Consider the following 26,896-nt stretch of genomic DNA (forward strand, 5'->3'; position numbering starts at 1 on the left):
AGGTTACAGACTCCACTAACCAAGAAATAGTGCTTCGGGTTAAGAACTTTGCTTCAGGATAAGAACAGAAATTGTGCTCCGGCGGTGCGGCAGCAGCAGGAGGCCCCATTAGCTAAAGTGGTGCTTCAGGCTAAGAACAGTTTCAGGTTAAGTACAGACCTCCGGAACGAATTAAGTACTTAACCCGAGGTACCACTGTATTTAACCATTTTACACAATCTCCCAGTATTTTGAACCCAGGGGGCTTGCATAGGGATCCAAATAAAAGTAAAAGGGGGCCTACATAGGAGCATTTAGGAGTGTGCCCAAGCTCTGCCAATTGTTCCTTTGCAGCAGCAGGTCTGTAGGGCAGGTGGGCATGGCTGATGAAAAGAGACCTCATAAGTTTGGCCTAGGGGCCAGAGGTTCCTTGTGGCTGGCCTAAATTAAGCAACAAATATTGTCAACCCTTCCTGAACTATTTCCTCATGTTTGCTTTTCTATCTACTGTCGGCAAGGACTGCAAACAAATTAAAATGAATGCAGTTCCTAACACAGTAAGAAAATGACAAAGGTTGGTAATTGTAAGAACTGGGTTCTTCTGCTTTTAAAAAGCACATTGCAGTGTTTACGTCATTACTCAGTTTGAGACATGCCATTCTCCCCTCCTAATATGCATGTCTTATCATTACTTTTTTAAATAAAATAATGACATGCATACCATCATCTAATCTTCCTACTACTTTGATAGTGGAATATCAAATCCTACAAAAATGATACAGTTTAGTTGCATTCAGCCATTGCTAGGAAGAATAATAGCCTCAGTACATCTGTTTCATTTATTATTATTGTATTTTTGGGCCTGCTCTGCGAGCAGCTCCTCCAAGCTTCCCCCCATTACCATTTATTTACTCTAATTTTAAAATAAAAAACATAAGTATTACTCAGAAGCCTTGTCTAGTGCAGCCCCTGCTACAGACAGCAGATAACATTGGGTAGTTCCCATGTTGGAGATGGTAATGCCCCACCACTTGTCCCAACAAGTGCACACAGTTGGAACTTTGATGGTATACGTACATACATGCATGGACAGACAGAACAATCATGGATTCTGCTGGTAGCAATTTTGGCAGCACTTTTTCTAGTTGGTAGAATGATGAATATAGACCAAGAACAAACAATAAAAATACATGGAGATGCACATAATAAAAATAAAATTGTCCAGATAATTTGGGGCATAATATCTTGACAAAGGGAAAAGATTCTTGTTTCTGAGCAACTGTTTTTTTAATGTAATATGACCTTTTCGTAAGATCAACTGCATCTGTAGAGTACTGTACCTAACTTTTCAATTTTCCATGAGGGTGGGGGGAGAAAAAACTGAAGAAAAGCTGCAAGTCACCTGCTACAGTTGGTGGCTACTGTTGTATTAATTGTATTAATCTATATGAAGATAGAACAATTGCTGTATATGGAATGATCACAGGGACCTTAAACTGAGCCAGCAGTTTTCTTCCCACACGTTCATTATGACGTATAGACCAAGGAGTGGAATGAAAGTGTAGTTCTTGCTTGCCATAGTGAACTATTTTATTTATTTATTTATTTCATGACATTTATTTCCCTCCTTTCTTCCAAGGAATTCAAGGCAGCAGCTATAGTTTTTCTCCTTCCGTTATTAAACTCCCAGCCACCCTTTGATGATGTATGTGAGGCTGAGAGAGAGAGTGACTGGTCCAAGGCTACTCAGTAAACCTCATACACTCTAACCACACTGGTTCCCACTGAAGTTGGCTTAGACAGCTTGTGTGAAAGAGGGGTGAGCAAAGGCTACCCTGAGTCCTGCCAGAGAAAAAAGACAGAGTATAAATAAATTGATGGGGATGATGATGATGATGATGATAGAGACCCCTTTGGGGCCAAAATAACCATTGTTCTCAGTTCCATGTTTCTTTTCCTTTTCTAGGCTTGTCAACCTGGTCCCAGCATTCTAGGTCTCAGCATCGGAGAAGTTCATGCTCTAAGCACGAAGATCGGAAACCATCAGAGGTATTCTCTTGATTAAATGCTCCTGCTTCTTGCTGAAACACAGATGTGTCTCCTTTTCCTAATACTTCTTTTTCTTTCCTTTTTCTGCTCCGTCTCAGCTGGCACCCAGCAACCTTTCTTCTGGCCAGGAGATCAGGGAGCTCAGCTGCTGCCACAGTCCCTGCCAGCATCAAGTTAGTTATTTAGCCGTGAATATTGGGTTAGTTTGGCACCAACCCAACCTAGTTTTTTTTTTACTAGTCCTTTTCCTTTTCCTTTTCAAAAAATATATCGGGGAATATGTTTTGGTTTTTTTATTTGTGGTGAACATTGAAAAATGTGTACCTAGGAGTGTTTCCTTAGTTTCCTAACCATTACGTGGCACTTATGAATAATATTCCTTGTTCAGCAAAGCGGTCAAACCAGAAAACTTTGTCTCTTTGAGTGCTTCATCTGCATTGCTTTGAGAACAGATCAAAGGAGGAAATACAAATCAGTTTGAACTTTTCATGATGGATCACCAAGTGCAATCTGTTGCACGCCTTACAAATTGGCAGATGTCCTTTGAGCCAAATATGAGACTAGAAGAAAAGGGATATTCTTTGTAGGTTGAACTTCTTAAGAAGACTGTCTGGTTCATCATAATCAGATATCTTACATGTTCATGTTTGGGGTCTTGCCCTGGCAGGTTTCTAAATTCTTTATCCCTCGCTTGTTCAAGCTCATGACTGTGGACAGTATAATCCTTTGGCGAAGTGAATTAATATGTATGGGTTGCCTCTTTTGTTCTGATGGTAGAAGCAATTTCATGCATGTATATTGGAGATGTGGAACCTTTTTGACACAGTGGACCAGATCTTTATTGCCCTCCCCCTCAGCTCATGGGCCAACTTTGACATGTGAGTGGAACCACCCACTTTTCATCTTACATCATGGTGAGGTCAGGTGGCTGAAAGATGGGCTTTCCTGCTTGCCTCTCAGAGTTGACTTGCAGGGTGTGGGGAGGGGTCTGCTTCACCAGTGCATTCCTTACAAGGAACATGCTAGAAAGCAGCACCAAGCACCTAGCTGATGAGCAGAGAGTTCATTCCTGCTCTCCATAAGGGGGCTGCTTCACCAGCACATTCTCTGCAGGGCAAGTAGTTGGCAGCTGGATATGGTTTTGGGAAAATGGCCTTTTGGGCTAAAGATCTGCCTATGGGCTAGAGGTTCCCAACCCATGATGTAAATGAATGCCTGCACAGGCTTGCTGCTTTAACTGAAATGAATAGGAAAGCAGTTGCTGATGGATCTCCCATGCTTATAATTAGATATTGGATGTGTGTGTGTTCCTGTATGTTTCCCATTTCCAAGTGTCGAAATACACTAAATGAAAGGGGAAAGAGATGAGGTGGGAAGAGGAAAGCAAGCAAACTCAGTACCAGTTCTTAAAGTTATATTTGAAGAACTGTGTGCCAGTCACTGGGTTGGAGGTCAGTAATTCTGCAATGCTGGATTTAGGCATGCGGTTTGCATCTGCAGAGCAGCAGGAATGGCATTGCGAGGCAGTGATTCTTGGAAATTATATCCTTGATGTTCCATTAAATCCTCCTTTGTTTTGTAGCCAGAGCAACTCATCACAAATGTTCAGCTCAAAGGCGTTCACGCCCTGTTTTTCTCTAGGCAGTTAAAATAAGGGGTTTTTTTTAGTCTAAAATCTTGTCCCTGGCACAAGAGTAGGCCTGGGCAATATATGTGGGGGGAGACCGTGATGACAGCTTCACTCAGTGGGATATCGCTGGTGAAACGGTCACCACTCATGAGTCCCTCTGCCTTCAATGCTCTGAGAGACAAACAAACTAGCTGGGAGCTGGAGGCAGAGGGACTCAAGTGGTGGCGGTTTCACCAGCAGTATACCACTGGTGAAACCACCATCACACTCTGCCCTGGCAGAGGGAGAATCAAACTGAATTGGCGAGGTGCTGATACAGCTTGTTCCTTCCTTCACTTCTTTAAACTGCTTGGCTGAAGAGCGTGCTGCTACCCTCACCTCAGCCCAGCAGTTTTATGGAGCCCCTGACCCACCACTTGGCTTGCAGAAGTCAGCAGCGGGATGGGGACTCTATTAAAGTGCTCCCCCACCCCAGCTGAGAGATCCCTGACCCCGCTCCTGCTTCTGTATGTGTAGGAGCGGGATCTGGGCTGCTCAGCTAGGGAGCACGAGTGGCAGGGGACTCGGGGCTGACTCCACAGGGGGCAAGAGCTTTCCTGCTCCCAGTGGAGTCTGGCCAAGGAACTTAGGGCTCGCTCAGCTGGGGGCAGGTGCCTTACCGCCCCCCAGCTGAGCAGCAGGCTGGGGCCAGCTGTATTGGCCATAGCCCATGAGGCGCTGGGGTGAAAGCACCTTAGCTCCCATGCTGAGACCTGTGGCAGTTTCACCCAGCATCTCTCCGGCTAGAGCCAATGCGGGTTTTTTCAACATCAAAGTATATTGCCAAACCATGATGTTTTACTGGCGAAACACTGCAGTGTTAAAAACCCAACATCGCCCAGCCCTACTTTTGATATTTTGCAGCATTTTTAGAGTTCCTGCAATATTTTCCCCCAAAACGCCATGTTTCTTTACATTCTTCTTTTCTTCTGTTTTTGGTTTTGTTTCTCTTGAGTTCTTGAAGAATTATTATTTGGTAAAGAAAGGGTGTTAAAAATTCTGAAATCTCCCTCCCACTCCCTATGCGATTGTGGGTCACACCTTAGCTAAGGGTGATGCAGGCTTCTCTAAGGGGACAGACAGGAGCTGTTGGTATGTCAGGAGTGCCTTCTCAACCTTTTTCAACCTAAATGTAATATGCTTTCTATTTAGGCAAGAAGGCAGAGTCAATGTGTGGGTGACTCAGTAGGCTGTTCACCATCATTTGAGTTGAATTGATAGATGATAGTCGGACTCTATCGGACTCTGTGATATCTTTTTATATCCCTGTTTTAATCTGTCCAAATTCCAAACTAAATCTTTTTTTTAAATCACCCTTCCCTCCCTCTCTTTCTGTTTTGGTTACACCCAGGGTGATTTGAACAATGTTTAACTTTATACTTAGCAAGACTGTACAATTTGCAACTCTCTAGTCTGGTGGAAAACTCTAAAAGGGCAAAATGTGGGACGGCTCACGACGTACAGTATAGTAAACCCAATTGGTTAATTGGGTGGTTCACGTGAAATATATTTTACATCATGCCAGCAGTGTTTGGAAAATGCAGCAATCCTCAAATTATGTAGTCTTGGTCAGTCCCAGTAAAACACTGGGATTAATACACGACAAGTGGTTTGAGGATTTCAGCCAGATAAACAATATTATTTTGTTACACACACACACACACACACACACACACACACACACACAGAGAGAGAGAGAGAGAGAGAGAGAGAGAGAGAGAGAGAGAGAGAACATCCTGGTCAACCTGTTTCTGCTTTATAAGCGTGTGGAGTGGTGCTGGCTGTGTGCCTTGCTGACTGCACTGGCCATAAATTGATGAGTCTTCAGACAGACTATTTTAGAGGTCTTGCTGGTACTGCATGGACTGATTCAGGCACTCTGTTTGTAGCAAAGCCATCTGGCCTCGCTTCTTCCTCCCTCCTGCCCCAGCACCTTTAAAACTCCAGATAAATACCCTTCTGTTGGCATGTGGCAGTTAATATAGAGATTTGAAGATGAGGTGCTAAGCATGAATGATCCTTGTTGCTTTGTAATAGCAGAAGCGCATTGAGAGATCTGGAAGGTGCTTAGGCATGCAAAGCCTTGCTCTTTTAAAGCCTGCCACTTCATGGTTTGTATTTTGCTGATGAGCAGCGACAAATCAGATTGTGTTGCACACAGGCAAGTGCTTTCCGCAAAGATGTATGGCTCTAACTCATGGCACATGCCGGGTTAGGGACCCTTTCCCTGCTTGCTTGTGGCTGATAACTTCCTACAACTTCCCAAGATGTTTTACTAGTTTCAGAAATCATTCACGTTCAAAGCACAGTTTGAACCATAGCTACAAACAGTTGTAAATCTGGATGGCAGATGTTGCTTCAGGTGGTAATCATTGGATATATATTGGCTATGAACTTTCCTGGCTGATATTTTCGTTTAAACTATGAGACCCAGCATATGTAGCATGTCCTCTGGTGGCCAGTTTGGTCTACAGCATTTTTTGTGGTGTTGATTCTTAAGTGGATGTACATGGTTGTTCATCTGACATGCATTGTGACCTGCTCGTATCCTGTATCCTCCTGAGTTTCATTTTCATGGTGGCTGAGATTCTGCAGAGATGCTACTTCCATGATCACTGGTGCAGATTTATACTCAGCCTTATTATATCTGTTAGAATGGGTGCAAGTCTTGCTTTTACCAGCTGTGCCACATAGGAGTGAATTGAAATGCAACTGGTGATGTGATCTTAGGCTGTGACTTTTTTTACATGTTAGTCAACATCTGATAGGGTGTACTTTGTAGGAAGGTGCCTCCCCTTGAGTTCTACTCATAAATGCCACTCATGTGTCTCACTGAGCATGTGCAAGGAGAGCAGAGTTGCTGTCGCTGGCCACCCCAAATGTCTTGCTGGCTCTGTTCCTCTAAACCCTTGTGCCTTTGGTGGAAGCTCTGAACAGGGAGCCTATGTGTTTACAGCTGCATATGTGAAGTGTTCAGGGCATTTCTGCATGGGACCTTTGTTAGAACTGAAAATCAGAGTGTGCCTGCATGATGTATTAAAGATTAGCTCTCACCACAAAAGGATTTATTAAAACAGCACAACTCCCATCTAAAATGGTTGTCTTAAAACTACCTTCAGAAATTATCTTTAGTAGGTAATAAGACCAAGGGTCTTGGTACAAATGCATGCTTCTCCCATGCAAGTATTTTTGTTACTGCAACTGGCTCATAGGAGAAGCAGAGTTAGGGTGATTGGATCAAAAGAAGCCAATGTGATCCCTCCATCAGATTCTGTTGCGGAAAGTGTATGATGGACAAATTCTAGACATATTTACTTTGCTGCTGTCTGCACTGCCTTCTGCCAATCACATTGTACGTACATTCTGACCCTTAACAAAGTTGATGACTTTTGAGAAACTTTAACAGTATTTAATGCAGAATTCCTAAAATAATGGATCAGTGGCTTGTAGAGATTTAAGGAGATGCTTTTTACTGATCTGCTCAATGGTCCATTTTGCCCAGTATTCTTTTTTTAAAAAAAAATATTTTTATTAGTTTTTACACATATTAAAGACAATACAAAACAAACACAAACATCAAAAACAGACAACAAAAATTGACTTCCCCATGCCTTCCCTTCGCCACATCCTTGTTTTGCCATTTTTTCGAGCAACTCGTCAATCGATCTTTAGTCAAGTCCCTTTTGAATTTTCTTAAAGTTTAAGATTTACAGCTGTAATTCTTTGTTTCTTACCCCTTAACATCTTATCAGTCCACAATTTTACAATAGTTTTTTAAATATATTTTAAATTTCCCCCAGTCCTCTTCCACTGTCTCTTTCCTCTGGTCACGGATTCTGCCGGTCATCTCTGCCAGTCCCATATATTCCGTCACCTTCGATTGCCATTCTTCCAGAGTAGGTAGTTCTTGCGTCTTCCAATACTTTGCCAACAGGATTCTTGCTGCTGTGGTTGCGTACATAAAAAATGTCCTATCCTTCTTTGGTACCAATTGGCCAACCATGCCCAAGAGAAAAGCCTCCAGTTTCTTTACAAATGTCCACTTAAGGACTTTCTTAATTTCATTATAGATCATTTCCCAGTAGGCTTTAATCTTTGGGCAGGTCCACCAAAGATGATAAAAAGTACCTTCAGCCTCATTACATTTCCAGCATTTGTTATTGGGCAGATGGTAGATCTTTGCAAGCTTGACTGGGGTCATGTACCACCTATAAATCATTTTCATTATGTTCTCTTTCAGGGCATTACATGCCGTAAATTTAACACCGGTGGTCCATAACTGTTCCCAGTCATCAAACATAATATCATGACCGATATCCTGTGCCCATTTAATCATAGCTGATTTCACCGTTTCATCCTGTGTATTCCATTTCAGCAGCAAATTGTACATTTTAGATAGATTCTTAGTATTGGATTCTAACAATTCTGTTTCTAGCTTTGACCTCCCCTTCTGAAAACCAAGTTTCCTGTCTTGCTTAAACATCTCATTTATCTGACGGTAGTGTAACCAATCTCGAACTTTATGCTTTAGCTTCTCAAAACTTTGTAGCTTCAGTTTTTCACCATCATGTTCTAAAATTTCACAATACTTAGGCCAATTAGAGTCCATGTTAATTTTTTTCACTGCTTTCGCTTCCATTGGTGACAACCACCTAGGGGTTTTACTTTCCAGTAAATCCTTGTATCTATTCCAAACATTGTACAGTGCTTTCCTGACAATATGGTTTTTAAAACTTTTATAGACCTTTACCTTGTCATACCACAGATATGCATGCCAACCAAAGCTATTATCATATCCTTCCAGATCAAGAATGTCTGTATCTTCAAGAAGTAGCCATTGCTTCAACCAGCAAAATGCTGCTGATTCATAATAAAGTCTTAAGTCCGGCAGGGCGAAGCCCCCTCTATCTTTTGCATCAGTTAAAATCTTAAATTTTATTCTGGGCTTTTTGCCCTGCCAGACAAATTTAGATATATCTTTCTGCCACTTCTTGAAGCAGTCCATTTTGTCTAGAATCTGCAACGTCTGGAATAAAAACAACATTCTTGGCAATACATTCATCTTGATAACAGCAATTCGGCCTAACAAGGAAAGTTTCAGCCTAGACCATATATCTAGATCTTTTTTAACTTCTGTCCAGCATTTTTCATAGTTATCTTTAAATAGGTTCACATTTTTAGATGTTAGATTTACCCCCAGGTACTTAACCTTTTTTGCTATTTCCAACCCAGTTTCACTTTGAAACCTATCTTTCTCCTCTTTTGTTAGATTTTTTTCCAGCACCTTCATTTTGCCCAGTATTCTTTGTCCTGACTAGGGCTGGGCAATATCTGGATTCCAACATCACAATATATCAACAGCTAAACACCACAAAATATTGATATATCATGATATATACCTGCAGTGACGGAGGGCCTTGCTGGGGCTCCCTGCGGTAGCAGATGGTCCCACCATACCTCCCTGCAGCAGTGGAGGGTACGCCGCGCTTCCCCGCAGCTGCAGAGGGCTTTGCTGAGGCTCGCCACAGTGGTGGAGGGCCTTAAGATGTAAGGAAGTAATAAAAATATTAAATAAACTTCCATATACTGTAATATAGTTTCAACTAATTTAAGAGTAGTTTAAGTGATTTACTAGTCAAGTTGAATCTGCTTCCCCACTCAAAGGTCTAAGTAGAATCTTTGCATGCATAAGCCCCACTGAGTTCAACTAAACTTCTACTTTTTCTTGCACTGCTTACTGAAAAACACCCTCCCTATCATTCTCACATCGTACTCAACCTCCCATTTCAGCATAAGGCAGCCAGCTATATCTTCTCCCCTCCATTCCCCCCACACAGAAGCCCCCCCCAAGTCCTTATCCCACCAATGTCTCCCTTTTTATCAAAGGGGAGGGCAACAAAGGAAAAAGATGGTCCTTTAAATTTTTAAAAAACCCTTTTTAGTATGCAAGAAAGCTGTTTAGGGGGAACCAACAACATAAACACCAACAGAAATTAAAAATAAAAATTCTTCTGCTTCTTTTGTGAGGGAAGAAGGAGGTGCTTTCCAGTTCTTTATGTTCTTCGTTTATTTTGCTGCTGGATCTTTGATTATCTAGCTGTGGGGGGTCCCTCCTGGATTGTTAGCAGGCTCTGCATAATTAGTTGAGCTCTTAAGTGGAAAGATATGGGTGAAGCTGAAAGACTTTGCTGGTTTGTGTGAGGACTTATAATCTTTTCTTATAGGTAGGAGGGAGAGAGCAAACAAAGCAGGAGACATGGTGCCTGCAAACTATCTGTAAAGTATGGTTGGGCTGAGCTACCCCCTGGGAAGCTGTCAAGTTGTTCCCCGTATATTGCCTTGTTGAAACACTTATCAGGTGTTATTTCAATACCGGTATTTGATGATATGGTGATTTATCGCACAGCCCTAGTCCTGACTGGTAGCTGTGGCAGATTTTTTTAATCTACATGTGTTGGGGATTGAGCCTGGGATATTGAAGATGCAGAGTGTAAAGATGCTGTAACACTTGGCTATTGAAATATCTCTGGGCTCTGCCCATGTGAAGTATGGGACATCTCTTGAAATGAGGATCCCAGTAAACAAGATGCTGAAATTACATATTTCCCCCCTTCTCCCTTTTTAGCTACTAGATGTACAGACGCTAGCAAGCTTCACAAGGGAAAGAATTAGGCTATCTCATCTTGGGATACAACTCCTTGTGTTGGGGTTATATTTAGGGATATTTTGAGTTTTTGCACTTCCTGTTGAAATTGATGAGAACTGATTATCCATTTGCACAGCAACTTGATTGTGTCATGTGATTTGACAAAGGCAACTTGAACTATGGGCCCCATGTCCAAACTGTGTTTTTCAGTTCTCTGTTTCAGCATGATGATGTGGTTTAACTTTCTGGCCTCTTAATTGGCAGTGTTGGTGACTTTGTTGTGCACTGTGCTCCATGGTTACCCAGGAGCTGTGAATCATAGAGTGTAAATATCAAATATCAGTGTCTCATCCCTCCCCCATTCTCACTTCCTTTCTTTGCAGGTATTTAGAACAGACCTGATCACTGCCATGAAGCTGCCTGATTCCTACCAGCTGAACCCAGATGAGTACTATGTGCTGGCAGACCCTTGGAGACAGGAATGGGAGAAAGGAGTTCAGGTGCCAGTCAGTCCGGGGACCATTCCAGAGCCAGTAGCCAGGTATAGCTTGGTGAACCCATTAGGAAACAAAACAGCTGTCCTATCAGCATCACCTTTCAGCTGCCTGTTGGGTTGCTTACTAAAAAGCAGATCACCTGATGACTTGGGTTCCACTCTGCTGATTTAAAGGTTACCCATCCTAGCCAACTGATTTTGCCCCAGGAAAGTGTTGCGGATGAAAGTCAGGCCTTTCCCACCAGCACCTTTACTTGTGAATTAAAGGACATCACATCCCAGACCGAGTGCTTACTTATAACAATACATGCTGGCAGAAGGAGGACTCCTGTTTCCTATTTGAAAATGAGTTCTTCCTAATTGAACATTTGTTGTAGCCCTTCCTTGTGAGCAGATCCAATGTTCTGTGTGCTGCCTACTCAGACATTCCAGGAAAATAATGACACTATCCACCCCACCCCCCCAAAAAAAATCTGGAAGTGGAGCAGTCATCAGTGACTCTGGCTAGGATGTGGTTTGAACTTCACAAACTGTTCCATGGATATATATTTTGCTTAAAAAAAAGTTACTACATCCTTTTTGAGAATCATTGTGATTTTGACTTTCTTTAAAATGCAGCAGGTTTTTATCTCTCATTGTTGCCAAGGAATGCCAGCAAGCACCGGTTAAATGTTGGTAATTTTTTAATGGCATGTTTACAAGGGTAGATTTTACTTTTAGTGATCATGATGGTTGACCTGCACTAAGTCCAATTTTCAGAACTCCCTGTGATCTAGTCATTTTCTCTTGTGCTGGTCTCCCATTTGTTTTTCTAGACATCCTAGTGCTACCTATATACAGTTGAACCAATTGCAGCAGCAGCAAATGCTATGCAAAATTCTAAATTCTTGAATGTCCCGCCAAAATGAAGTCTCATTGGAAAGTGCGTACATTGGTACAGATTTTCCTGCTTTGTGCAATTTGTTTAAGTAGCAGAGTGAACAAAGCTGGCTTATACTAAATGAGACTCTTTGCTCTTCTGTCTCACCCAGTATTGTGACTCTTGACTGGCAGCAGTTCTCCAAGGTCTTAGGCAGAGGTCTTTCCCATCACATTTTATCTGATTTCTTTTAACTGGACACGCTGGAAATTGAACCTGGGACTTTCTGTATATGAAGACCCACCCACAAAGCCCCAGTTCAGATTTCTGCATTCAAAGTCCCGGGGGCTAAATGTTTCGCCACTGAACCTAGACATAAAGAATAGGGAAACATCCTCCCATTGGCTCAAGAGTTGTTAAATTCCCACCATCCCTGATCCTTCACTGTGGTGGCCGGGGCTGATGGTAGTCGAAAAACGTGGGGGGAGCACAGCTGCTCCAACCTGGCCTTAACTCAGAGCAGGCACTGGGTTTCTTTCTGAAAGTTTCTTTTTGAAAAATTCCAGATGACTATGGGATTTTATGTCTGTAACCTCTAGCCTTTGTTCCTGTCATGAGTATTGCCCCATGATTCTTTCATGTGACTGCAGCCTCCGTTAACTTCCAACTTTGAAATACAGTCTCGTGTTATGAAGTAGATCTGTGATTGCATAATTAATGCTAAAAATGCAGTATGGCCTGTATTCTAAACCTAGTTTTGGTCATATCAAAGTCTTTTCCCAAGCAGTGTAAATCTGATGCTTTTAATTTAGGCCAGAGGTGGAGAACCTGTGACTCTTATCTCCCATCAGCCCCAGCCAGCTTTGCCAGTGGGCAGGAATGGTGGGAGTTGTAGTCCAGCCATATCTGAAGGGCACAGGTTCCCTATCCCCAGTTTAGATTCACACAGAAAAAGAGTGGCTTATAAACATTCATAAAAACATTTATTTTAACCGCAGCAGTACATTTAAGAAACCAAATTGCTGTTTTGACTGTGTTGTATCCCCCCCATTTTCCTATATTTACATTTTCATGCTTGCATCTTTTTAGATAAGGAACTTTTGCAGACATCATCTTCCTGTCACAATAGTATAACTACAGAAGACAATTCCTAAATTTCCAGAACACTATTTAGTGTTCTTATCTTTTGTTGAACTTTGGGGCTTGTGGCAGATTCCATAAAGTTAACATACAGAATATGTAGATGCCTATAGAGTTCCATGTATAGGCATCCACATATGGAGAATTCCTATAGGGTGAATATAATCTTGTTTGCCCTCTCTCACTGGGCACAGTGCATAAGCAGTACAACAGACTGCTGGAAGAAATGGGAGGTCAACTCAAACCTCCAATTCCTCATCCAACTTTCCCTCTTCATTTGGTGCAATTTGGTCATGGTGGGAAGGAGGAAATCTATTGATTTCATGGGAATCCTTGTGTGAGAGGTCTGTGGCACTATGACTTGCATTTTTACACCATTTGACAGAAGATGGAGAAACATTGACTGTTTTTTAACACCCCCAGAACATCTACCATCTACTGACCATGCAGTCTCAGTGCATGGATTACAGTACTATCTTTGTAGTTTCTAGAATAATAGAATAATTCAGTTGTAATTTGCATGAACTGGTGTGCTGTTTGAGTGATGTTTCTCCCTCCATATTTGTGTGCTGCAATTAGTTTTTTAAAAAAGAGTATCATTTTTGTGTTATTTTTCTCGGGCATGTATTATTCAGATGCTGGTGTCAATTTAAATACTGTATTTATTCTAATGTAATGCACACCTTTGGGGGCCAAATTACATCCCCAAAATTAGGGTGCACATTAGATTTGATGGCGCCAGCAAATACCCTTTTTGTTTCAAGGTTTTGAAAATTGAGGTGCGCATTAGATTTGATGGCGCATTAGATTCTCATAAATATGGTATGTTGTAAGGTAACTTGAGGGTAATTTTAAATGGAAAAAATAGGATATACTGTAGATGCTTTCAATAAATAATAAAATTTATGTATTTTTATTTCTGCAGACGTGCATCCCTTTGGTGCTACAATATTTCCAGATGATCTTTTTCTGTTGTTGTTATTTTATTATTACCATTATTTTGCTGCATAGCAATTTGAAGCCTCTGGCAGTAATTTCATTGGAGAATGGAGGTTTCACCACTTTAAGGAGGATTGCAACCTGGTGTAATTAATGTGGAGATATCTATCGATCTTGCCTTATCGATAGAGCCGCGACGTCAGACAGCTTTACGATCCGCATCAATCACCTACAGCGGTCCGGCAGGCTTCCTCTCTGGCTGCGCAATAACTCCTGCTGTCTCTCCTTTCAGTCACGGCCTTTTTTTTAGCAGAGTTGAACACAGCGTGTAAAGCAGTCTTGCTTCTTGTAAGCACACATAGACAGCTCCGTCTATTTACAGCTCTTTATTAAAACATTTCAGCTAACAAAGACCGGGGCTTCTTTCAGCCATATCCAAAGGCACGTCTTTCTCTCTCAGATACACAGAGAGAAGAAGTGAAAGTACAGGGAAAAACTCCTCCTCCTGAGCTTCTAAAAGCTTCTGTCTCCGCCCAGCTTCTGTAAGCTGACGTTAGCAGGTGACACACACTAGGGGAATTTAACCAGATAAATTCTGAACCATCACACCCCCCCTTGTGTCCCTGCGTGATACCTGTGCAACATCTTCAGTAACATCTTGCGAGATCAATTCCTCCCCCAATGCCTTGCGCCCTCCCTTGGCAAACCTGTTTGGCATTTGTGGAACCACCTCACAGCTCTCAGAATCGCACTGTGCGAAACTTACCCACGCACCTGTGGCCTGATACCTCTCTGGTGGGATACCTTTCGTTGTGCGACTGGACCTCCTAGGCACAAACTCAGGTGTTTCCTCTGACTCACTTTGATCAGCAGGTGTGTCCTCTGCATCATGGAACTCACCCTCTGACTTAAAGCGTCTTCGAATCCTCTCCATTACACTCACAGGAGAACTAGGTTCACTTTTGGGCAGTCTCATAACAGCTTGTGGAGATGCCACATCCTGCTCTTGACCCTGGTCAGTGACCTGGTCGTCATCAGCAGCCTCAGCCTCTGCTTCCGCCTCATCAGAGCTGTCTTCTGGGTCAGAGAGACAATCTGAGAGAACATCACGCCTGACAGGAGTCTTTGACTTTACCTCCTCCTCTAAGAACTCAGCGTGTTTACTGATCAGCACCTTACTCTGATCACCTGATGGGTAAGCAAAACGCCATGCACGGGCATCTGGCTCATACCCACAGAAGATCATTTTCTGGACTTTGGCTCCATCTGGCCCTTGCAAAGCCTTAGGCAAAGCGACAAGCGCAGGAGTCCCAAAAGTCCGCAGAAAGTGAACCTGGGGTTTGCGGCCATTTAACAAAGAGAACGGTGTGTCACCTACCAGTGAGTTGTAGACACGATTCCAGGTAAATGACACAGCCCTAGTAGCCTCCACCCAAAACTCAGGAGGCAACCTGGCTTCTTTCAGCATCACCTGTGCAGCCTTAACCAGAGCTTCACTCCTCAGCTCTGCCACCCCCCCTTGCTGGGGTGAAGTAACTGTGTGGCGTATCCCTCTCTTCTGCAAGAACTTCTGCAACGCAGAACCAGTGTACTCAGCATTTCTGTCACTGATGATCGCTTGAACCCTGGTGGAGAACCTCTGTTCCACCCCCTCAATCCAGCTCTTGATCAGCTGTGCTGCATCCTCCCTGGATTTGAGACCGTGAGCCCAGGAACTCTGCGAGAAATTATCCAAAAAAGTTAGGAGAAACCTGGCCCCCCCTAGACTTGGTTCCTTGACAGGACCGGCCAAATCTATGTGTACCAACTCAAAAGGTTTAGTGGCCACACGTTCCACCTTTGGGTAACTGCACCCTCTCACCTTTGCTTGCTTGCAAGTGTCACAATTAATGGCACTTTGACAATTTTTAATCTTACAACCTGTAACAACCTCAGGTAACACCTGCAAATCCTCTAAAGGATTGTGAATCGTTCTCTGATGCCATACGCATGCACATGTAACATTATGAGCGGGAATTGTAGCACGCTGGTTGGGAACTGTAGCACGCAACGCTTGTGCTTTCTCAACCTTCCCCTCACCTCCAAGAGACGTTTTAAGAATGAAAAGATCATTCTGTCCCTTCCGCACTTTGGCTAGTAACCTCCCCCCTTTGGAGATTGTGCAGACATCATTTTCAAAACAAACTTTGAACCCCTTATTCAACAAATAAGGCACAGATAGCAAACAGTGATGAATCTCTGGAACAATACAAAAATCCACCGTCTCCTGTAAAATAGAAAGAAAGACATCAGTGCATTTGCGAACTCTAGTTTTCTGTCCATTCGCGAACTTAATAGTTTGTCCCTTCGGAACTGCGGTGCAATTCCACCTCTCGACTGCAGGGATCTCTGGAACCATGTTGCGGTTAGCTGCAGAGTCAATTACAAGGCTGAGCTGGAAATTTTCCACTCCGCCGTCTTCAAACACTGCCATACTCGCAGAAACTTGATAAGACTCTTCTCCCTGCTGTTTACCACGGCCACCTGGCTCAGCTCCACGCCTGCCTGTCTTCCCAGGCCTGTTGCCATGGAAACCTCCCTGATTCCCATGAGAAAAATCTTTGCAAACATCCTGCATCGGCTCTCTGCTCCGGTGGGGGCAACTGCCACGCCGACGTTGAACTCCAGTGGAAAAACACTGCCCGGGGCTCCTCCCAGCTGGTCTGGCCTTCCTCCTTCTGGAACGGTGCCTTCCACCAGTCTGGCCCCCCCTGAAGCTCCTCTCTGCTTCAGCACAAAGGGAAAGTTCTTTAAACTTGCTTTTGGAACTCTTCGCCCCCCCGATCTGCTCACTAGCGCTCCTAGAGGCCAAGACATCGGGAACAGGGCCTGCCAGTCCAGCTTCTCCAGGACTCAGTCCATCGCACAGACGTGTAGAAGCATTACAACAGCTCCCCAACACTGTCTCAGCCCCCATTGGGCTTTCTGGGCATCCTTCAGCCCCCCCAGGGCTTCGGCCTTTCGCTGACGCCTCACACAAGCCCTTCAGCAAATTCCAGGCAGCCCACGCTGTCGATACGCCCTCCAAATGAGGCCTCAGTGATGCATCAACGCATGCTCTGAGCATCTCTAGCTCTTGCAGCAGCCTCTGGCTATTTTCAGCCCACGCAGCCCCACAGCTTGCAACGCCTGTTCCAGCTGCTGGCCAGCTAAGGGGTGATTTTGGCTCCCATTGACTTGCTTCCCAGACGCCTTCAACCAAGAACCATCCCCTTATTTGTCTGGACCACGTTGCCCAACTCTTTAGAGTTAGAGGCTCCAGCGGTATAATCTGGCTTTCAGCCATCTTCTCCCGTTCTCCCAAGGTGCCCCAAGCTGTACTTACTCCGTACCAGCTTCCTCCGGCCTTCCCTTCCGTGGAGAAACGATATTTCAGCTGCGTCTCAGCTCCCAGCTTTTAGCTGCTTTTTCAGCTCCAGCTCTCTGTGTATCAGAAGCTCTCACTGTCTCACGGAAGCAGGCAATGAATCATCTGCTCTCCGGCACCCAGTCAGCTCCCGTTGCGCTCCTCAGCCGCAGACCGCTGACTTCAAAGCATTCCTGAGGCTCACACCGACTGCTTTACGAGCGTTTTCTGACACTCCATAACCTGTGGAGATATCTATCGATCTTGCCTTATCGATAGAGCCGCGACGTCAGACAGCTTTACGATCCGCATCAATCACCTACAGCGGTCCGGCAGGCTTCCTCTCTGGCTGCGCAATAACTCCTGCTGTCTCTCCTTTCAGTCACGGCCTTTTTTTTAGCAGAGTTGAACACAGCGTGTAAAGCAGTCTTGCTTCTTGTAAGCACACATAGACAGCTCCGTCTATTTACAGCTCTTTATTAAAACATTTCAGCTAACAAAGACCGGGGCTTCTTTCAGCCATATCCAAAGGCACGTCTTTCTCTCTCAGATACACAGAGAGAAGAAGTGAAAGTACAGGGAAAAACTCCTCCTCCTGAGCTTCTAAAAGCTTCTGTCTCCGCCCAGCTTCTGTAAGCTGACGTTAGCAGGTGACACACACTAGGGGAATTTAACCAGATAAATTCTGAACCATCACAATTAACACCTCCTGTTCGCTATACTTTCAGGGTTGTATCTGAGACAAAAGCAGTCATATTTACAAGACCTCGGAAGTACATCCTTTCTTCAGGTTCTGAGCCCCCTGAGCTTGGCTACGTCGACATTCGGACCTTGGCAGAGAGCGTCTGTCGCTATGACCTTAATTTCATGGACGTAGCATGGTTGGAACTGGCTAATGAAGAATTCAAAGAGATGGGTGAGTGCAACATCCAGTTACGGCCAGCTTTTGGCTGAGCTGTGAGACAAGTGACAGGGAGCAGTCTGGGGTGGTTGTAGTGCAGCTGCCAATTCATATGGTGCACTTGTAGCTTCCAGAAAGAAAAGGAGAAGGATAGGAATGCTCAGAAGCAAGTTGTATATCCCTGCATGTGGAGGAGAGAGGGGTGTGGAGAACTGAGGGGAAAGAAAAACAGCACAAATGTCAACACTATTTTTGTTGGGTGGCAAGGCAACAGTCATCTCAAAGCTCTAATTCCTAGATTAATGTGAAGGAAGTGGAAAAAGGAAATGTGTCAGGAAAGCCAATTCCATCTTATCTTTAAATGTATTAATAGAAAAGTGAATGATAGTTTTAAAACAGTCTAGAGTTGTTTGGGGACTTCAGAAGCTTCCAAACCCTTCAGGTTTCCCTAGAACTGATGGAAAAAATTGAACTGCTGTAGTGACATTCACCTCTTGGCTCTGCTAACTAATGGCAACATTGTCTTGGACTTCTGACAATTGTATCATGCATTTATTTTATTTTATTGTTACATTTTATTCTGTAGCAGCAATTCATTGTTGAAACCAAATAGTCTTTCAAAAAGCATCTGGAATTTATTCAGCAATTAAGAAGGCTTAAGAGTCAACTGTGAAATGGCTAAAATTAGACAAATGGTCTGAAGTGAAGAGCAGTATGTTCCCTTTCAAAATGAATATTTAACCCCTTATGAAGGTGTGCAGTTCTGCAGAGCACCTTATAAAAACGTAGTAATAGTTGGCAAAATAGCCCCAGGAGCAGCTGGCTCTTTAAAAAGCTGAATACCTTGAAATAAAACATTTGTATGAGATTTTCAACCATCCACTGCAAAATCAATATGCTACGCTTGGGTTTAAAGTTTTGTTTTGTCCAGTATGCGTGTTTGGATTACTGGCAATAAACAAGAACCGTACTGTATTGTTGCACACTTTTTCTGGGCTTTTGTTATTGTTATCTAATGGATGCCTTTCAGCAGATTATTTTGAAGGTACATGAAATTGTAAATAATCCACTTGATCAGTTGTTCAGTGTTAACAGAGTGATCTGGTTGCTTGTAGATTGATAAAGGAAGCTGTGTCCTTCAATGTCTCTATTATATTAAAAGCAAACGTCATTGGATTGATTTCCCAGGGATGCCTGAACTGGATGAATACACTATGGAGAGAGTCATGGAAGAATTTGAACAGCGATGCTATGACAACATGAATCATGCTATCGAGACCGAGGAAGGGCTTGGAATTGAGTATGATGAGGATGTTGTCTGTGACGTTTGCCAGTCTCCAGATGGTGAAGATGGCAATGAGATGGTGTTCTGTGACAAATGCAATATTTGCGTTCATCAGGTACAGCAGCCAGATGCAATAATAATTGGAATTGAGAGTAGTTTGTTTAGATTTCACCGTGATAAGAAGGAGGTGATGAGGATTTCATAAGCCTTGGATGCTTTTTTAGGATGTATGGGAATAGTAGGTGGAAGCATATATTGAGGCAAAGGTATAGGGATGTGTAGAGAGGTGATGTCATAAGATCACAGAAAATTCAGATAGGATGGTTAAGTTGCTCCATTTAGTGGGTTTCTGAATTTTTAAATCATTAGCTTTGGTTTCTTGCATGCTTAAGTGATGTTTTGCTTCTTTGCACACATCTGAACCCTAGATACCTCATGTTTCTTTGTGTGCCTTCTCCATGAGAGGTCTGAAGGATGACAACTGGAGAATGGGCCTTTTCTGTGGTGGTTTCCCATTTGTGGAATGTGCACCCCAGGGAGGCTCGCCTGGCACCTTCATTACATATCTTTAGGTGCCTGGCGAAAACCTTTCCCTGTAACCAAGCCTTTGGCTGATTAACATTCTATGGGCCTTTAAATGTCTTTGTGGTAGGGGGTTTCTTGGTTTGTTTTTGTTCTATTATGTATTTTTTGTTTTCATTTTGTATTTTTATGCTGGGAACCACCCAGTGTTGTTGTTGTTGTTGTTGTTGTTGTTGTTGTTGTTGTTGTTGTTGTTGTTGTTCTTCTTCTTCTTCTTCTTCTTCTTCTTCTTCTTCTTCTTCTTCTTCTTCTTCTTCTTCTTCTTCTTCTTCTTCTTCTTACAGGATGCATCCAATAGTGTAAATAGAAAAGAGAAATGAATCTTAAAGATGCTGTAAAGAATTCGTGTTTGTTGTTAAATTAGCCTGACATGCTTCAGCTCCAGTGCTTTTTTCAAGGGCTTATCTGTTGCTAAACCACACATTAAAAGCCTTTAAAAGGCTTTTAAAATACAATATGTCATTGAAACCTCATTTTCAAGTCAAATTAACAGAAAGAAAACCTATTTTAACTAGAACCAGCCATATCTTGTAGCCCATATAAACATCCTTTCCTAACTGCTCAGAAACATCCTTGGAGTGAATCAAGTGGTTGGTAATTTGTGGATGATTTCTGCTTTCATTTCTCACAAACCTGGGTTTGCTTGCAAGTATTTAGTTCTGTGGTTTGAGGAGGGCTTCTTAAGAGCTTTTGCCCTTCAAGGTCTTTGAAACTGACAGTTTTTGACCTCTTAATCTGGCTTGAAAACGAGGTTTCTACAATTATGCATAACTGTATTTTAAATTCTCTTACAAGGCTTTTTATTTGTGGTTTAGGAAGTGTTCTACTTTATACAGATAAGCTCCTGAGCCAAAACACATTGGGCTCATTTAACAATAAGCATATGTATTTTCTAGCATCTCTCGTGTTTCTGACATTACCTATCCATTTGGTTCCCACATATTCCTGTTTTTCGGAAAATCTGCCACTTTGTGTGCTGCTCTTTTTTTTTGGTGGGCATAGCCAAAGTAACATAAGGGCCCAATCCAGTGCTAGTCATGTACCAAAAGCTAGCAGCTCCCAATAGTAATGTTGCACCATCCAAATACATATATGGAAAAGCTTCTGTAGGCAGCTCTCTTCTTGAGATGATCAATAAATAAAATATATCACGCAAGTAGGCAGACATTCTGTTTGCATAGTGCATCAATTTCCTGGGGGGGAAATGTAGAGCTGTCATCCTCATTTTATTCATTTTTCAATTTAATCTATTCAAAAATGTCCCAGACCCACAGACAGATCATTGGATTTGCTTTTGTTTGCTGTCATAGTCTACTTTTTGATAAAAATCACCATCTTTTTGTCTGGCATATATAGCCATTCCAATAACAAGCGTGTTCAGTATATGTGGAATGTGGGGCACTTTCATTTATAATGAACATGTTTGGAAGTGAACAAGGCATCCCACCTAACACAGCAGAAATGACAAATACTTTTTGGTGCAGAAGATAATTTATACGGAAGTTTTTGAATGCATCAGATTTTGTGGTTGGCTATTTCCTGTTGAGGAAAAAGTCTGCCGTGTGTTGTTGCCCCCCCCCCCCCCAGTGTTTTAACTATGCCCTTTCATACATGATACCTGATAAGCAAGAGAAGGGTAATTTTGTCTCTTGGGTCCTGCAATGGATGAAAACATATACATGTGTTTTCATATCCAATAGGAAAGACTGTCTTTTGAGCATGGTTTATCTTGCAAAATTACTTCAGAGTTTATTTTAATTATTTTTCATATTTCCCTTTTAATAAGTTGGCAGGTGTTCTTATTGCATTTTGAGTTCAGTGAAGTATACAAAGTTAGAAACAGGGCCAAGAAAAATGCCTCTGAAGGCGTCCTATGTTTGTGACAAGAAGAAATGTTAGTGACACAGCTGTGGTCAACCTTTCCTTGGGGCAAAGGTTGAGCCAGTGCCCAAAGCAGTAGCACTTGTGCTCTTGGAAGACCTCCCCTATTTTTTTTTTCACCTTCTCATCTTTCAGATGGACATAGAAGTTAATGCTCTTATTTATATGTCATGCTCTTATTTTAGTCTCAAAGTCCTGGCTTAACTCCAATTGAGATAATTATTAACCCAGGCAGGAATCAGCCTTCCCTTTGCTGTCACAGCTGGTTATGATAGTCCTCTTTATTTCCTGTTCCAGTTTCCTTACTATTGCAGTGTAAGACCTCTCATGTCTAGGGCAACTTAAGATGCAGGTGCAAATATGAACTTGGTGTCATGACTACTACTACTACTACTACTACTACTACTACTACTACTATGGTCCTGCATGTTTGGGGATCTGAAACTAACTTCACATGCAGCCTGGTCGCAAATCACGGTAGCTTGTACTGGTGTGCTTTCTACATGATCTAGTTGATATGTTGGGGAAGCCAGTTCCTGAGATACCACAGTCATGTGGAGTCTGGACAAATTGGAAGCTGCTTTAATGACAAATCATACAGGAGAAGTTAGAATTAACCCTTTATAGCAGGGTTGTGGTACCTCTGTTCCTCAGGCCAAATTTGGTACAGGTACAGGTCTCAGTGTGGCCCACAAAACTGTTTTCCTCCTCATATGTAATTTCAGGTGTGGGACAGGTACAGATGCAGCTGGGTTGGCTGCGCAACTAATCCCTGTAGAAAGCAGCTTTGCTAACCCTGTGCTTGGTGCTCTTCCAAACAGGGCTGTCAAAGCTGCTTGCCCTGTGGTTCACACATTTGCTGTGAGGCTGAATGAGGAGAGTATTATAACAAATGTGCTAGAGAAATATTAGCAACAAGACCATACAATGAAGTGTCCTTTTTATTATTTGTTATCATTTTAATAATTGCTGCATTTTTCTGGGAGAGTGCTAGAGTCCTGTCTAGTCAAGTTGCATGGGATCAATTCCAATCTGTTACCGCTGAGGATGTGGACAGGCTGCTTGGACGAATGAAACCCAACCACCTGTCTCTTTTATCCTTGCCCATTCTGCTCATAAAAAGCTAGTCAGGAAGGGCTGGGTGATGGGCTCTGTGGGTGGTGAATCCTTCCCTCTGTGAGGGAGCATTCCCAGACCCAGAGTCATTTTGGACTCAAAACTGTCCATGGAGGCACAGGTCAATTCTGCATCCAGGGAAGCTGTCTACCAGCTCCACCTGGTACACCAGCTGAGACCCTACCTGCCTGTGCACTGTCTCACCAGATTGGTATATGCTCTGGTTATCTCCAACTTGGACTATTGCAATGCGCTCTACATGGGGATTTCCAATCACAATGCAAAGTGTTGGTGTTGACCTTTAAAGCCCTAAATGGCCTTGGCCCACTATACCTGAAGGAGCGTCTCCACCCCCATTGTTCAGGCCGGACACTGAGGTCCAGCTCCGAGGGCCTTCTGGCAGTTCCTTCACTTCGAGAAGTGAAGCTACAGGGATCCAGGCAGAGGACCTTCTTGATAGTGGCATCTGCCCTGTGGAACACTTTTCACCAGATGTTAAGGAAATAAACAACTATCTGACTTTTAGAAGACATATGAAGGCAGCCCTGTTTAGGGAAGTTTTTAATGTTTGATGTTTTATTGTGTTTTTACTATTCTGCTGGGAGTGGCTGGGGAAACCCAGCCAGATGAGCGGGGTATAAATAATAAACTTACTTCTTTTCATTGTGGCAGGCATGCTATGGCATCCTAAAAGTTCCAGAAGGCAGCTGGCTGTGCCGAACCTGTGCTCTTGGTGTTCAGCCCAAGTGTTTGTTGTGCCCCAAGAAAGGCGGAGCCATGAAGCCAACTCGTAGTGGGACTAAGTGGGTGCATGTTAGCTGTGCCCTCTGGATTCCTGAGGTGGGTGTTTCAGGCAACTGATTCCTCTGCACATGCTCAGAATGGAGAAAACAGAGTATTGTCTGTTTTATAGTGAGAGCAGACAGCCTTGGTGGTGGTGTCAACAAAGAGTGTCAGGTACTGAAGCCATTTGGAGAGAGTGTTGCCCCAGCTGCATCTGAAAATGGGATTTGCAGGAAGACAAGGTGCAATAGCACCCATCATCATGGACCCTGGAGTGGTGACCAAGAGGATTTGCAAGACTGTGAGGATACAAAGAACACAGCTAGCTATGGAGATCTGGGTTCAAATTCCTGTTTGTCAGTGACCACAGACCAGTCACTTACTGCCTATCCTACTACCTCAGAATGTTGTTATGAAGACAACTTTGGGTGGTGGTGGTGAGGGAATTGTGCATGCTGCTCTGAGGTCCTTAGAAGGGTGTGATAAAAATGTAATAATTTTCTATCCTTAAAAATAGCTTTAATAAATGGTTGGGCACTTAAATAGTTAGCTTACCTTTTTGTCCGTAGCAAGATCACTCCAGGATAGTCATGCTTCCTGTTCTTTGTTCACTGCTTGATTCCCACCCACCCCCTTCTTTATTTATCTAATGATTCTTAGGTGAGCATTGGCAGCCCAGAAAAGATGGAGCCCATCACAAAGGTCTCCCATATTCCCAGCAGCAGATGGGCCCTGGTGTGCAGTCTTTGTAACGAGAAGGTTGGGGCATCCATACAGGTAAATCACTCCGACTGGGTATTATGAACATGTATCTGCTACAGAAATCTTGCTACTGTAGTGAGGTTTTCATTTTTAACTTCCATGAAGTACATTAGAGTGCAGATGTTGTTGTTTAGTCGTATGAAACATCAATTTAGGATTTTAATTTGGGGTCTGCTTTGGACTGAAGATATTTAGGCCTTGTTGTCATATTACTCAATGTCTGCTAAAAGCAAGGACCCTTAGTTGAAATCTGAGGTAATGAACTTGTAGCCAGCCAAATGTTGTCAGGCCCCCAACTCTTTATCAGCCCCAGTCAGCATGGCCAATGGTCAGGGATGATTGGAGTTGTAGTCCAGCAATGTCTAGAGGGCCTCTGTTCCCTACCACTCCCACTTTAGTTGGTTCACTACACAGATATGCTACATCCTCATCTTTGGTTTCTCCTCATGGTTTCCTAAGATCCATAGCAGTCTATGAAAACTTTTGGTATAGATATGATAAAAAAAGTTTCACTTCCTACTTCCTGCCCTTTTGTGCCACTTCTGAGTTTGCTGCGATGTGTGCGATCTCGTGTGGCTTGAATTCACGTAAATGGGAAATTGCCTGTACCGAGGACTTTTTTTCAACCGGAACTCACCAGAACTGAGTTCTGGCACCTCTGCAGCGTTGTGGCACGGCGTTTCGGGCTGTGCACCAGAGATTGCAGGCTGCGTGGTGCTATGTGTTGAGTGACGAAGGCTGCGAGCAGTGCGGCGATTGGTGCAGGTGGATGGGCATGTAGATGAAGAGATATTTTTTAGGGCCAGTGTCATTTATTAGCCTTGCCTATATCAAAATGCTGGTGCACACTTCCCATCCATTCACCACCAATATCTTCTTCTATTTTCTTTGGTGGTAGTTTTATTGTTCCTCACACAGTTCTCCTGTGGTGTCGAAGATCAGCATAAGTTGACTTTATGGAATTCATTATCACAAGATGCGGTAATGACCACCAACTTGGATGGCTTTAAAAGTGATTTAGACAGATCAGGCTATCAAAGACAAGTAGCCACAACAGTTGTATGCTACCTGTAGTATCTGAGGCAGTGTGCCTCTGAATATCAATTGATGGGGAGCACAGGTGTAGAGGGTGTCATTGTACTTGTCTTGCTCGCAGGCTTCTTATAGGCATCTGGTTGGTCACTGCTTAGGTTGGTGGTGCTATGCAACAGGGATGTTGTTATGTTCTGACCTCACATTGTTCTGCTATTTATTATGTTGTACAGACTCCCCCCCCCAAGTAATTGGTGAATATGGTTGTCTCCAAACAATTACACATTTTGTGTTTTTTATTTTTTATATGTAAATTTTTTAGTAATTTTTTTGTGAAGTTTCTTTTTTAAAAGCACTAAACCCACCATTTTGTAAAGAGGAAACATGCATGTACACAAATAAAGAGAGACCAGTACTAGGACAAGAAGTATCTAACCTAAACAAACACTTCAATTAATGTGAAATTGGCATAGAAGGATTTTCTATGGCTGGTGATACTGTAGTTTTGCCAGTGAAAAATAGGCATTGGTGACTGGTGTATATTGGTGTGATAATCAAGCTCTGTCAATATAAAACTCTCTTCAGCTTGTTCTAATTAGCCCTCTCAGATTCCTAGATAAAGAATGATTACTTTTTTTCTCTCTCACTGTGATAGATTTATAGCACACACACAAGAAGACAATTCATGTTAGCTCACTGTTCAGTTAGTCGTTCTTTCATGTTTGTGCGTAAAATATTTATTAACGTAGAGCACTCGCTTTGCAGCGCTTGGATTTTAGAATGCTAATAAATATTTTATGCATAAACATGAAAGAACTGCTACCTGAATAGGGAGCTAACCTGACTATCCTTGGCTTCACTCTCTGCTTTGAATCATTGATACGCCAGAGATTCAGTAGTGCAGCCAGACAGCCTTTCAAGCACTTTGCCAGAGGCTTTGTTTACTGCTCCCTTTCCAAACAAAGTGTAAAACAAAAGCACGGAATATGAATCATAGAAATCTAATTGATGCCCAGTGCTTTAATAAATAAATACTAAAAGTCCTTTGCAGACCTTCATCTGTTTGCTAGAATCTTTGCCCTGAATATAGATACTAGTGGGTGTGTCCTGTTCTTCCTTATGAAGGTCCTGTAGAGTTGATAAATGCAAACATCAAAAAAGGGCATTGCTGTTGCTTTGGGGAACATGCTGTTTACAAAAACACCCTCCATGTGCTTGAGGGAAGGATCTCGGTTGTGGTTTTCTGGTATTACTTTTGCACATTGGGTTACTTTCCAGTATTACCCATTGCTATCACAAGGAAAGGCATTGATGCATGCATGACATGGGTGGTATTTTTTGGCTTCCCCCCCGCAAGTGAATGTGTTTGGGCATGCTCTGATAAGGTGGCGC

At 42.9% G+C, this 26,896-nt stretch overlaps 1 protein-coding gene across 10 annotated transcripts in view; it reads left to right on the top strand.

Moving 5' to 3' along the window:
- JADE1 (jade family PHD finger 1) overlaps window positions 1–26,896 on the top strand; it is a 158,469-nt gene that overhangs the window by 114,827 nt on the left and 16,746 nt on the right. For 9 of the 10 annotated variants that reach the window (XM_081926012.1, XM_081926011.1, XM_081926013.1 and 6 more), the window contains 7 exons: window positions 1,946–2,028; window positions 2,127–2,201; window positions 10,727–10,884; window positions 17,891–18,078; window positions 19,252–19,463; window positions 23,600–23,767; window positions 24,371–24,487. In XM_081926012.1, coding sequence (XP_081782138.1) covers window positions 1,946–2,028; window positions 2,127–2,201; window positions 10,727–10,884; window positions 17,891–18,078; window positions 19,252–19,463; window positions 23,600–23,767; window positions 24,371–24,487 — 1,001 coding nt within the window. The remainder of the gene's footprint in view (window positions 1–1,945; window positions 2,029–2,126; window positions 2,202–10,726; window positions 10,885–17,890; window positions 18,079–19,251; window positions 19,464–23,599; window positions 23,768–24,370; window positions 24,488–26,896) is intronic. The other variant, XM_081926017.1, reaches the window with a different exon arrangement.

The sequence above is a fragment of the Podarcis melisellensis genome (assembly GCF_964234715.1).
Source record: "Podarcis melisellensis genome assembly, chromosome: 9".
In the NCBI taxonomy this organism is placed as follows: domain Eukaryota; kingdom Metazoa; phylum Chordata; class Lepidosauria; order Squamata; family Lacertidae; genus Podarcis; species Podarcis melisellensis.